Source organism: Neofelis nebulosa, chromosome 12, assembly GCF_028018385.1.
Source record: "Neofelis nebulosa isolate mNeoNeb1 chromosome 12, mNeoNeb1.pri, whole genome shotgun sequence".
NCBI classification, from domain to species: domain Eukaryota; kingdom Metazoa; phylum Chordata; class Mammalia; order Carnivora; family Felidae; genus Neofelis; species Neofelis nebulosa.
In genome coordinates, this window is record NC_080793.1 from 27,701,417 (window position 1) to 27,715,607 (window position 14,191).

The 14,191-nt window shown below is 45.0% G+C and overlaps 2 protein-coding genes across 4 annotated transcripts in view; both read right to left on the minus strand.

The window, feature by feature from the left end:
- Positions 1-2,170: 2,170 nt before the first annotated feature.
- Positions 2,171-14,191, minus strand: part of FKTN (fukutin) — a 98,417-nt gene continuing 86,396 nt past the window's right edge. Inside the window, exons 13-14 of one of the 3 annotated variants that reach the window (XM_058694669.1) lie at positions 4,343-4,498; positions 2,171-3,934 (exon numbers count right to left, since the gene is read on the minus strand). The gene's annotated coding sequence lies outside the window, so the exon portion shown is untranslated. Of the gene's footprint in view, positions 3,935-4,342; positions 4,523-14,191 lie in introns of all 3 variants that reach the window. The other 2 variants (XM_058694671.1, XM_058694668.1) reach the window with 2 other exon arrangements.
- On the minus strand, positions 3,975-10,231 carry TAL2 (TAL bHLH transcription factor 2). Its single transcript, XM_058694672.1, has 2 exons — positions 10,112-10,231; positions 3,975-4,522 (listed from the first exon to the last, which is right to left on the minus strand). Exons 1-2 carry the CDS (start codon positions 10,210-10,212, stop codon positions 4,171-4,173), a joined length of 453 nt encoding a protein of 150 aa, XP_058550655.1. The 5' UTR covers positions 10,213-10,231; the 3' UTR covers positions 3,975-4,170.

Below are 14,191 nucleotides of genomic sequence, written 5' to 3' on the forward strand. Positions count from 1 at the left end.
CATTCTCCCGGACCCTTTTCATCTTTTGCCTTCTTAAGGACAAAGCCGGTTGTGCATAACTTATACATATTTCGGCCATCTCAAGCCATTCTTAGGTGGTGAAACTTCCTCAGGCAGGTGCTACAAGGGGTATATTGAATAGAAATGATGAGAAACAAACATTGAAGAAGGGCATTAGACTTTGGGTTTCTCAGGAAAATTCAGTCTGATCAAGTTTCATTTCAATGTTGTCTTTTAGGGGAGGCTAGGGGAATATTCTTAACAGAGGCAGTCCTGATTACAGTTTTCTCATTTTGAAAGTGAAGTCTCTTGCAGGGCTGTTATGAGGAGTAAATATTAGAAACTATCCTTCTCCTCAAGATCTTAGCTTACTTGGGAAGGGGGACAGCATATACACAGATGTCTGTAACATTGACTAGAGGAAATAAGGGTCATGAAGCACAAAAGGGGATTCTAAGAAAGGAGAGATCAGATTAAATGGTGGAAATCTAGAAGGACCTCATGTAAGAGATGGTGTTTACAAGGAGGCAGGCTTTGTGAAGGAGTGGTGTTTAAGATCAGTCATGAAGGATTTTAGTGAGTGGAATTCGGTGCGGGTGTAAGGACAAGTAGAACAAGAGAGAATGGGGGGTGCCAGGGTGGCTCAGCCTGTTAAGCGTCCAACTCTTGGCTTCAGCTCAGGTCATGATCTCATGGTTTCGTGAGTTCGAGCCCCACATTGGGGTCTGCATTTCAAAGTCTGTTTGGGATTCTCTCTCTCCCTGTCTCTCTTCCCCTCCCCCACTTGTGCTGTCTCTATCTCTCTCAAAAAAATAAACCTAAGGAAAAAGAACAAGAGAGAATGGGAACATTCATGTGTGCAAGCGGAGTCACAAGAGAAAAGTCAGAGGTATTAAGAAGTGGGACATGTTTGGGGACCATCAAGTGAAGTAGTTTCATTGGCATGTACAATATACTTAGGGGACTGTGGAAAGTACATGGAAGGACCAGGTTGCAGAGTGCCTGGTTTACTGGGGTAAGGCATATGTCTCAGTCTGGTGGACAAGACACTGAAGGTTTGATAGCTGGGGAGTGATCTGACCACAGCTGTGATTTGAGAAGGACAATGGGGGAGCTGTGTGAAAGGTGAAGTAAAGAGAGCCAGAGGGAGAGAGAGAGAGAAAGAGAGAGGAGAGAGAGAGAGAGAGAGAGAGAGAGAGAGAGAGAGAGACTAAGCAGGGGATGCTAGATTTTTTCTAGACTAAAAACAATGGTGCAGGGGGTGGGGGGTGGGGGGTGTCAAAGCCAGAACAGTGGCTGTGAGGATGGAGAGAACAGGTGGATGTGCTTACTAAATTTATTAAATTCTTTTTTTAAAAGAACAGTTTCTTTTCTTAAATAATTTATTCGCAATAAATTAATAGTTAAATAGCAAATTCAATGGTTAAAAACTCATAAAACACATCAACAAAAAAATCTTTGGTTAATACATCTAATCACATTCTATAAAGCATAATAATTTAATTTGAATAAAAAGGCATATGAAGAAGATTACTGAACACTGTTGAAAAGAGATGAGCATAACAATAAGGTGCTTATCCATTTTCAATCCTAAAAAACGTAGTGGCTGAACAGGGCTGTAGAAAGGTCGTACACAGGGCCAGGAAATCAGGCACTGTGTCCCAGCTTTCCACTAATTGTCCATGGGATCTCTGGAAAGTCACTTACAAGTCTCTGGACCTGTTTTGTCCTCTGTAAAATGAGGAGTAAAACTAGCCAATCTAACAATCTCTATAAATCAATGGCCCCGTTTATGCCTGGTTTCCAAAAGTTTCCAGTGGTATCCATAGCAGACCAAACATTTTTTCCAAGTAACAGAGTAGCATAGACGATATAATCTGTCTAAACTTTTTCTGTTGCGTTCAAATGATCCATAAAGAGATGTACCATCAGTGAACTGTAGTGTTTTAACCATAAATTCTTACTACTGCAATCACCAAGCCTTGAGCCTAAGACAGCAAAGAAGACCACAGAGTAGTTTTTCAATTAGCATCTGGCCTCATGTACACCTTGCCAAACATTTTGATCCATGTGTACCTACAATTCCTTTTGACAGTCACTTTAATCCAGCATAACCTGATAGACCAAAATCTAAGCTTGCAACATAATTTAAGAGGTGAATTACACCAAGTAATATTTTAAGTGTTTATTCATTTTTCAATGGAATTTCCTGCAGAGTTTCTTTAAATCATTACCCCCCTCATATAGTTTAATGATAACTCAATCTCCTCATGACTTTTCAGGAGCACTCTCTTACATTTCAGTGAGAAGGCCTTCTGTACACACAGACATGGCCCCAACAGCAGAAAAGTGCACTCATTCTGAGAAGAGCAATAAAATCCTGCATTCAGGCAAAGAAGTCTTCTGTACTTTCCTCGGCAACATGTCACAATGAAGCTAATAAAAAAATATTGTCAAAATTGTTATTTTGATTTAATGCCAGATGAGAGAATAAGTAATGTTGTTCAGTTGACAACTGTCATCGAAGCTTTGAGATATACTATCAGTTGGTAGTTTGACACATTTAAGCCCACATAACCTCATGAGAGAGAAATGCACATTCAGAGGAAATAGCCTAGTCTCTGTGCGTATGTGTTTCCCTGTACTATTCTGGATCCATAGGGAAGTTTATGGAATGCAGTTGGAAGAAAGAACCTAGAAGGAAAACATATTGCTTCTGATAAATGCACTGGACTATGAGCGTGAGTGCTGGGTAGAGGTTAATGATATTATGACCTTGCTATTTGTGGGGAATGAGATTTGGGGGGAGCCTCATCTAGCTTTCTTCTGATCACCAAACTAAACCTTTTCAACCTTCCATAAATCAAATATCTTCTTTCTAGAGTAAGAGGAAATTTAAATCCCCCTATTGTGTGTACACTGGAAATCTGTAATCGCAAATCCAGCAATTTCCTACCTGTGGTTCAGAATGTTTTAAAACCAACGTACCGTCAAGAACTTTAGGGGAATAAAATGTCCCAGAGACAATCAAATGACATTATTTGTATTCTGGGCTCAGCTATGGGATTCATTTTTGAATCCATCTTTGAATCCAATCATCAAGGTGGCACATGCTTATGAGTAGTTCTGTCAGATCCACGCCGTTTCATTGACTAGGGGGTCCCACCCCTCCCAGCATAAGATTGAGCTAACGCTCCACAGCAAGGAAGACAAATTACAAATTCATTAATTCACTAAAATCTGGTATTACATTCCTATTGTCTACCCTAGATCTTTTGTTTAAACTAACCTCTCTGTTACATGAGTTGTTAAATGAGTTGTTAAATGGCAATGTTTGGATTTTCATAATTATGTTTGAATTTCACAGGTCTTAAATCAGCAGGAACTCAGGCTACATTAAAAGTTTTAATGCCTGACATGCAAAACTAAGGGGGCAGGTAACCTATTTTAGCTAACTATTCTTCATAAGAAAACTATGAACTCTAAATCACAAATTATCCAGTCCTTTCCACTCACAGATATAATCCAGCATTTGGCTTTAGAGATAACACATATATAAATGGCTCAATGCGAGCAACACCTCACATTTCCATAGAGATAAAGGATGCAGAGCTCTTCCACATGTATCTGCTGTGTTCCTGTAAGCCTCACATGTCAGGAGGATCTCTTCTCCAGAGTTTCCCACAAGTCTCCAAGTTCGTGTCTGTGAGGGCAGTCTTCACATTCATCAACCTTATTTTGTTCACCCTCCATCAAACAGACTTCATTTCTCAAAACTAACTTTAAAATATGTTCTGAGGGAAGCATTTTTTATTCATCGGCCTGAGATCTGTTATGGAAAAACTTCCTTGTAATTGAAAACATATTGAGTAAAACAGTGATTTTCCAACCTGTTTTTAACCGATGGTTTTCTTTTCCAAACATTATGCAGATCCTGAAGTGTCCCACCCCCCCCCCCGCCCCCACCGTGGGGGTGACAGACTCCAAAGCCACATTCCTCATGGCCTCTTTTTGGCTCCCTGCAGCTGGTCCCAAGCTACCTCCTATGTGGCTTAAATTCATGCCTCCCAAATTTATTCATCAAGTTGACTCTGGAACATGCAAAAGGCGGTCACTCAGCCAGTGGCTTCTGAGCAAGTGCCCCGCTGGGTGATGACAGCCAGAGCCCCACTATGCAATGTGGTGGCTTGGGTCAAGTGAAGGAACCTGGTAGTCACCGAGCAGAGTCCTGTCCGGCAGGTGGGATCCTTGGGGAAAGAGTCCCAGAATGTTTCCCTGAGCGGTCACTCCCGTTTGCTGCAGGGTTTGCTCCCCTAAGACCTTGACCAAGAAGTTGATATACCTCATTGCCAGGCGAAGGGTTTCATTTTTGCTCAGCTTTTTGTCCGGAGGGTGAGTGGGAATGAGCTTCCTCAGCTTGGCAAAGGCGCTGTTGACATTCTGCTGTCTCCACCGCTCCCTGCTATTTGTGAAGATCTTCCTGGTCATGTTCGAGTTCCTGAGACAGGAAAGAGAAAGGGCCCTAAGGGCCAATACCTGATAAGAGGGCTATTGGGCATCACATGTCCTGCCAAGAATTTGGGATGTCAGTTCTTCTTGACCCGGGTTTTAGGAAATTCACTTCCTCATTTTTAGGTTTTTCTGAGTCTTCCTTTGGGTAAGGGAAGAAGATGTGGCAGAAGAAAGGACAGGGTAAGAACAATACCTTTCAGCCTTTTTCTCCCTAGCTGTTTCAAAGCCCCCTGTTACAAGGTCGTTTTACCCCAGAACCCTCACTACTGCTTTTATAACCAACTCTTCCTAATTGTCCAGAACCAGGCACAGTATAGGTTTAAGTACTTGTGCAAATAAAATCTATATTTAGCCAACAGGGAGTCGAATATGGATTCTCAAAAAGTACAAGCCGTGATTCTAGATTCCACTAATAAGATAATTGTGGGAATGGAGATGATAGCACAGCTCTCCTCTTAGCTGGCAGACCTCACCTGGAGGGTTGGACCTCACGGTGCAAAAGGTAAAATATCCAGACTGGACCACATTTAGGGGAGTATGAACAGAGTGGTGAAGAGTCTCCAGACCCTCTTTTATGAAAAACACAGTGGGGATATTCAGCATGACAAGAAGAAAGGACAAAGAGAAAGTGAGGGTGACGATTTACCATGGATGCCGTAGAAGATGTTCGGGCCTCCACGAGCCGGCACTCAGGTGACCTTTCCAACTCCAGGACAGTTGATTATCACCATCTACTGCCAAATCTTACTTTGCCCTTTTTAACTCTTAGAGGCATGGTCCCCTTTTTGCAGACAGCTTGGATTAACATGTGTGAATGGGAACACGGATGGCGCATCAACGAACAAACCTCTCCATGATCTTGGCATGTGGAGGACTTTGAACACCACTGCTCTACTCTCCAAGTAGGAACACCCTCATCCCTATCTAAACTCTGTATGATAAAGAAGCAGAACGCTCCCCAGATCCCCGCAATCCTGGGGGAAGGTAGAGCAGGAGTTTAGCACAGGGGAAGAGCCACCCTTCCCTTCAGAGCGTGTGTGTTCTCATCACAGCACCAAACACTATCCAGCTGTGAGGCACTGCCTAAGTCCCTTCACCAACCTGAGCCTCAGTTCCTTAGCTATCTACAATGGGTGTAATTATACCATCCTCTCCTCATAGCCTGCTGTAAGGATTGAGAGGAATGTTGCATGTGAAAGCATTCTGTGAACTATAAACTAAGGGAAACAAGAGCAAACAGAGCATTTGTTTTGTGCCAGGCACTCACGCTACATACATACACAAGCAGTGTTGGTTGTAGTGACAGTACCATAGACACTGCTGGGATTGGCTGAGGGAGGCCAACATGTCCCAGGTGTCATTTCACTGCACGTGTGCTGGCACGTCTGCCCTTCTGTAGGGACCAAATGATGGTCTCAGTTTATTAGAACAAGCCACGCTGTGACCATCGAGCCCTGACTCTATAGGGGTCAGTCGCCAATGGAAGCATCTGCATGGTGGTTAGAAACATAGGCTTTGGAGCCAGAACCCCGGTTTGGCTTTAGGTTCTGCTCCTCCTAGCTGTGTGACCCTGAGCAATCTACTTCAACTCTCTGTCCATCAAATGCCTCATAAGTAAAGGGTGACTCCAGGTACTACCTGTGAGGACAAATAAAATGATCCACGTAAACCACTTTAGCAAAATGGCACACAGGAAGTGCTCAATAAATGTTAAGTGATTACAGTTATTATCTCGACAAATAAAACAGGGGAAGGTAAATGTTCATTGTAATTTAGCGATTTGTTTTCCTAATAAAGAAGCTACAGTGTAATAGAAAAGGTCTGAGCCTGATTTACGTATTTGTTTGTTGTGCTCTGTAAGAGTATATGGACATACAGGTGTGTGTGTGGATGTAGAACATAATACTTAGAAGGATTCAGGCCAAACTGTTGACCTGGTTCCTTGGGGGAGGGCAGGGGGTTGGGGAAGACAGAAAAAGGAGATGAGTGGGGCGCATGAGTAGCTCAGTTGGTTAAGTGTCCAACTCTTAATTTCAGCTCAGGTCATGATCTTACAGTTGTTGAGTTCAATCCCCTCGTAGAGGCCCCTGCGTAGAGCCCCGAGTCTGGCTCTGCACTGAGTGTGGAGCCTGCTTGGGAGTCTCTCTCCCTCTCCCTCTGCACTTCCCTCCCTCCCCCACTACCCCCTTCCCCATCTCAAAATAAATAAATAAACTTTAAAAAAAAAGATAGAAAAAGGAGATGGGTGTGTATTATTTGATACAGTTGGGTAACATTTTACATTTTTATAACAAGAAAAGATTCATATATTATTTGCTTCATAATAGGAAAAAACTAAGAAAGCTTATGGACTTTAATGTAGAAAGACCTGGCTTTAAATCTCAGCTCTCCATTTCTTAGATATATGAGTCTGTGAAAATCAGTTAACTTCTTTAACTGATTTCTTCTCTGGAAAATGGAAAAGCCATCATCAGGGTTCTTGTGAGGATTAAATAATACATTATGTGATGCATATGAATACATAAATGAGACAGTATGTGCCTGCTACATAGGTGCCTAATAAATACAAGGATTCTCTTCCCTATGCAGATGGGAAGTGTCATTACTCCAAAGAATAGCATTTTTCAATTACCTGCATGCTCCCAGGACATTTCCCCATCCCTGTTTTTGTTGCCTTTCCTGTTTCTGCCTAGGTTGGAGACAGATTGCTGTGCTGAGAACCAGTGGTAAGGGGAAGCATGGCGGCCCAAGCTGACTGGCTGGCTTCAGGCTCCCTCCAGCAGCCACTCAGGTCTACTTCCTTTCTCTGTGGAGACACTCTTAGTGGGACCCATGATCCAATTACAATCATATGCTCTCCGAGCTTAGGTATCAACACTTACTGACCCCATGTGCCGGACGCTGTGCTGGCTGCTGGATGCCAAGGAAACCAATGCCTTGTGAATGGAGAGAGAAGCACAGGGGCTGTAGGGGCAGAGAAACAGCACCTACCCCAGGCATTCCAGGGGGATTCCCGACCGACCAAGGGGGTGCACAAGGTGATAACGAAGGCCTCTTTCTGCTCTGAAATGCCACAATGACCTGCCTATTGCTTTTTATTATCTAACTTACCTTATTTCTAAATAACCTAGTCTTTCACCTACAATGAAAATAGGAGTGTTGTCAGAACTGTAACCAACTAAAACTGAAATATGACAGTCTGAGCTTAAATCACGGGATTTTAAGATAGAAAACTATCCAGTTTTGCTCACACCGAGGCCGGCTGCTTTGCAGCCAGGACTGTGGGAGCAAAGTTACTTTCAAGCTTCTCTTGTCAAAAGAGGGTTTAGCTCACTCACTAAGTCAACTCTAGTCCCTTGGGGGAGTGGGGGCGGGGGTGGGGGGCAGGGGCCATCTTTTTCAAGCTGGGAAGAAAAAGATTAGGCAGGATAAACTAACTGGTGTTCTCTTCTAAGAGGGCTCAATCCTATTGTGCCAGAAGCAGACAGAGGAAATAAGGAGAGGAAAAGATAGGCTTCAGAAATGTAGCCTGCCCTCCTGGAAGGCGCTTAATAATTCCTTGTTGATTTATCCTCAAGGGTGTTACTCTTCTCCACAGGGGGAAATTGAAATCAGCGATTTAACAAGCTGGAAAAATTCAAAGCAGCGGTCACTGGAAAATTACTAAAGTACTTATTAAATCAAAGGAAAATTGCATTTAGTGTTTTCCCAGTTGTAAGGACTGATTACTGCTAAGCTTGATTTCAGAATAATTTAAGAGCTTGAAAAATACACCAGATGCCACAGAAGCAGAAGACATCTGATAGATGTCAAAACAGAGGTAAAGCATGTTGTCCCAAGGTCACGCAGGGAATCAGTGGCACAGCCTGTGTCCCATGCCTCTGTATTTATGCATCTTGTCACCACTGACTCCTGATGGGTCAGGGTCCATAACCTTTTTTGTGCCATGGACTCTTTTGGCAGTCTGGGGAAGTCTAGGGAAGGACTCTACCCCAGAACAATAATTTTAAATACATAAGATAAAAAGCTTTTGGTTCCCTTCTCAAAATAATTATTTTAAATGCATGAATTGAAATACATGGACACATAAAAATGACCAATTATAATTAATACTTACTAAAATAATTTAAAAATGCAACGCAGTAATAATGCACTTTCTTTTTTTAAACACATTAAATGATTTACTACTGTAATTTCTACATGGTGATACGTAAACGGTTTTTTCAAAAGATCTGCAACATCTGTGAGATGAAGGGATTTATGATTTTTGTTGGTGATGTTGTCACCAGTACTAATCTTTATCACCCATAAGTAAAGGAAATGCAAAATTTAGATTAAAGGTGACTGGAAATAAAGATGTAATTTTTTTCCCCGTCCAGATATATAGAACCCTGATTTCTACTCATAGATCTCTGAGTGGGTGAGTGGGTGTCACGAACCTGGGGTTAAAAATGCCTGGACAGGAGAAGCGTGATGGTAAATATAACAGGAACATAGGTGGGCACAAACTTCTATTATGGTGCCACCACTGAAGGTCACAGGTTACCAGAGAAAAGAATGATAATTATGCCCCCACAGAAAGTGACCTATGCCCCCAATAGGGGTTGCTGCTTTTTTTGTGTGCCAATGGCGTCTGGACACAGAGCACCCCTGCCACAGGAAAGGGTGCAGCAAAGGGTCACAGCTAACATTCCTGCGGTGGCCTGTCCCAGACATTCAGACTCATATGGCTCTTTGTTCATAAGACTTTAAATTTCTCTTCCTGTCATTTGGTTTCTTCTTTCATCTTTTTCTTGAAAACAAGTGAAAATAGTCTCCAGAAAGAGAGAGATGAAAGGTAGTTTATAGAGTTGGGTTAGGGTAAGGTACCTAACCTCCAACACTGGATATGGTTTTGCCTTTTGAAATTATTATAGAAGTAACACATGCTCATCCAAGAAAACAAAAACAAAAACAAAAACGAAGCGGTACACAAGTGCATACAGTAAACAAATACAAGGCTCTCTATCTATCTATTGAATTTTTTCTCCCAGCAGTAGCCAGTTTGGTGTGTGTATAAATGATATATATCCTTTATTTACCATGCATATGTCGTTTAAAAATCAGAACACACACTATTATGCAAGTTACTTTTCTCATTAGATAACCCTGCATGTTGATGTTCTAAATACATATATTTACCATGAATCAGTCTTTGGGTGGGCACCCCGCGCTCCGGGAGAGTTCCACCCGCGCCTCACTGCCCCATGCACCTGCGTCCCCTGCCCACCCCGCCCGACCTGCTGCCTTCGCCCACTTCACTTCCCGGCTTTCCCCCTTTTTCTCTTCTTAACCTTCGCTCCCCCGGGCCTGCGGAGCCCGGCCTTGTGAACAAGGCGTCCCGGAAAGCATCTGGTGCTCAAGTTTCACACCTGCCAGGTTCGGGGGAGTAAGCTCACCGGTACGCAGAAGCTACCCAAACGGCCCCAGGAGGTGCTCCGGGGTGTCTCCAGCATCCGTATCAAGGTGAAGCGGCCGGGCCAACACGCACTAGGGGACCGCTTTGCTCCCCCGGAGCCCCGCCACCACCCCTACCGCTCGGAAAGCCCCCAGGTCTCACTGAGTCGACTTGGTAGCCGCGGCCAAGTCGCCTCCACATCCCTGTCCTCCAGGGCGACCACGGCTCAGACCCGGCGCTGCGCGGGAGACCCGCTGACCCATGAGTCCGGCCCCGGCGGCACCCACGTACCGCAAGGATCGACGCACCTGCTCGCCAAGAGCCGGGAGACCGCGCCGTCGTTGTCGCGGTCGCTGGCCGTGTGCGCCCTCGCCTGGACGCCGCGCCTCCGCTGCTGCCTTTATAGGACCCGGGCCTTTGTCTCCAGGCCCCACGGGGCCCCTTCCTGCCCGGGTTTCCCGCCCGTCCCTCCCGGGTCCCCGTGCTCCCGCTTCCCAGGACCACGATCCAGACCCGCTAGATCGGGTTTTCTGGGGGTGGGGGTCCGAAACCCGCGTTTTAACTAAGTATTCCAGGAGACGAGGACGCACTGCGAAGTACAGCAGTCACTGCACTGGGCAGACGCCTGGATTTATGCATCTCAGGTTCCACGGTGCCCAGCACAGAGCTCCGCTATTTCAGTGGCCTTCTAACCGGCCTTCTGTTTCTACGCTTTCTCTTTCCATCTACTATCCAACATCACTCAGAATGATCCTATGAAAACCCTTAGGTGGCTCTCCATTTCACTCAGAACTAACCTGAAGTCTTCATAATGGCCCCTAGGATACCCTTTACCTGACCTGTCTGTCCCTTCTCTCCCTGTGGTTTAGTCAACTGCAGTCCCTCTGACCTTTGTTTCAGGAACACACCAAACACCCTCCTGCCTCAGGACCTTTGCATTGTTTTCTCTGCCAGAAACACTCTGCCTCCAAGTTATCCACATAGTTCCCCCTCACACATACCTCTTTTCATTCACTCAACAGTCGCCACTGAGCACCTACTAAGGTCCAGCACCTGTTCAGGTGCAGGGAGACAACCTCAAACAAAACAGACACAAATCCCTGTCCTCAGGGTACTGACATTCTTCAGGTCTTTGGTCACATGTCACCTTCTCCTGAAGATCCTCTGAGCACAATATCTAAAATTGCACCTTCTCACACACAGGGACTCTTCACCCTCCTGCCCTATTTATTCTCCTCTTTAGTGCTCATCTCCATTTAGTAATGCTTTACTTATTTATTCTGTCTCCTCCCAACCCCAGTGAATAGGCTTTCACCAAACATGGGTTGACTAATGAATGGGTAAGTAATGAGTTTATACACATCACATTCTCTGAAGGACCCAGCATAGGATTTGGTACAATAAATTCACAGTGCAATTCAGCTTAGTGGATAAGAGTAAATGACTTTGGAGTTGTATTACTCAGATTGAAATCCCTGGTCCACCCCACTTACGTGACCTTGGCAAATTATATTATTTCTCCCTGCCTCAGTTTCCTTATCTGTGAAATATGGTCAGTGATAGGATTGTGAGGGCAACTACTGGCTCCCTTTCCTAGGAGAGAATTATATAGCCCCACCCACTGCCATGTGACTGGCAGTGCTTCCCTGTAGGTGGTGGGAGAGGACTGTATGTCCAGGCTTGGCCACGTGATTTGCATGGGCCAATGGAATGTGAGCAGACCTGACAGCCACGGTGATGGAATGGGAGCTTTCTTTTTTTCTTTTTGAAGTTTTTTGTCAAATTGGTTTCCATATGACACCCAGTGCTCATCCCAAAAGGTGCCCTCCTCAATACCCATCACCCACCCACCCCTCCCTCCCACCCCCCATCTACCCTCAGTTTGTGGAATGGGAGCTTTAAGAGCCATTCCTGGTTGGGCTCAGTCATGAGAAGGTTATGTTTGGGGTTGCTCTTTCAGCCTGGAAGCCATGGAGCAAACCCATAACCAACCACAACAGCCCCCATGTAACATGAGTGAAGAGTAAATCTTTGCTGTTGTAAGCCACTGAGAATTTGTGGTTGTTTGTCCCCCTCCTTAAAAAAAAATCAGTTATTATTATAAATTAAAAAATCTGTTGCATGAATTGCTAGTTTCTCAGGAGGCAACAAGGTAAAGAAAACTCTACATCTGGCTTCAAGGGGTTCGCAGCCCTTGGGAGGGAGAGGCATGACAAAAATGACTAAATACAAGACAGTCCTGAGTGCCAGAGGGTGCGAACTTGGAGCTGGAGAGGCACAAGATTCTAGCTGGAGGATCAGAGACAGCTTGTGGGAGGGATGGCATTTAAACCAGCCCTGAGGCATAGGTTGCCTCTGACATTTGTGGGATCCAGGACAAGGGTACAGATGGAGACTCCTGACTCATTTTTTTCCCCACTGCCCAGCTCTGTCCTGCTATGTGAAGGGCCTTGTGTATATGATGTGGATTCCCAGTGCACACGGACCCAAGAAAGAGCCCTGTGCAGGCTCTGAAATGGGCTCAGGGCCATTTGAGCAGAAATCCAGGGGTCCTGAATACCCAGAGTGTGATCTAGAATGTGGGAAATGGAGGTGCCTCCTTAGCACAGCAGGCAGTGCGTCAGTCTCACAGAATGTGGGAAATGGGCACCAGATGGGGACTGGAGGACCAGTAGAGGGCCATCTAAAGCACAGACCCAAGGCAGGGGTCCCAGTTGCTTGGCTGGAAAGGTGGGAAAAGCTGTAGGAATTACACAGTAGGAGTGGTGGACAGGACAGTCCCTGTGATGCCAGCTGGGAGCGATATGTTTAGATTTACAGGTTACAAAGCTCATTCTGGTGGCAGCACAAAGGGTCCATTGGAGGGTGAGTTGGGGAGAATTAATTGGTCAATTTGTGCACAAAAAGCACCTCTAAAAACACAACCTAATATTTCCAACAAACATTCCCAATTTGTCTTCTTTCTGACCTTCTGTCTTATGTACGTGGAAGGGGAATTGAGGCCTCCCAGGGCCCGTGTTTTTCTGCCATGCCTTGTTAGGTCACAATTCTCATAGACCACATGTTGTATTTTAAAGCATGAACCTACATTACCTTTCCTCTTAGCCAAAAACCTGTGAGGTAATGTATTTGCTTAATGGCGTGTTCTGTGGTTGTAAAAAAAAGAATTGTGGCAACTGGGTAGCATGATCAGAAATGTGTGATGCAAAATGAAACAATCAGCTATAGAGTGGGATCTGTGTACAACTGAACAAGGGCTGACAGAAAGGCAAAGATTACAGAGAAAGGGGCATAGCTGTGCTGGCACATGGGGACCAGGGTTGACATCTGTTCTCTTCTCAAAAATGTCTTACATGTTATTGTTGCTTTTATCATTTTTAAAACTGGGAAACAATTTTGGTGCACGGTTCCACTTAGCGGTGATTCTTCAGATGATGGGCCCTCTCCCATTCCAGTCTCCCAATGTGGAAAGTTAGGGGCTAGGTCCTGGTCCCCCAGGGGAAGGGGTTGGAGGAGAAATTTGCATAATCCGATTATTGAAGGATTAAGTTTGGGCAGCTAAACGCCTCTGTGTGCTCAAGCTAAAACCCTTACTATTCATGGCTCTCACTGCCCCCTGGAGAGACTGCACCTGCGGGCTCCTGGCGAGGGAAGGGCAGGTCGCTAGGAGAGCCTGGGCATTGTCAGGCTCTCTGCTTCTGCTGGCTTAATTGATCTGTCTGGATTAGCCTGTGAATACTGGACCTCTAGTCCTATGTGCAGGGGGTGTCAGCTTCAGGAAAGACCAAACCGGGGGGTTTCAGAAGGGATTTCTGTCAGCCCAGGTTGTTGGGGGGCCAAGGTCATTTTGGCTGGAGGTCAAGCATCAGCTTTATCCAGTCTTAAACCTCCTTTCCTCTCTCCTCATTCTTAGCTCCCTTCCCAATCCCCAATCCTGCATATCTAGGCCCCAATCCAACCATCCATCTCTCCATTGATCCATCCACCTATCCACCCACCCATCCACCCATCCATGCATCCATGCATCCATCCATCCATCCATCCATCCATCCATCCATCCATCCATCCCTTCTTCCATCCACCTATTATGTATGCACCCATCAATTTACTCATCACATGAATTAGCTGGTTCTTCATAGTTAATGAAGTTAATAGAATGAAGTTAATAGAATTCACTAGTAAATCCCTTTAGGTGGGTTTTGTTCCTTCAAGTGTTGTATCTCTTAAATCAATTTTGGTACT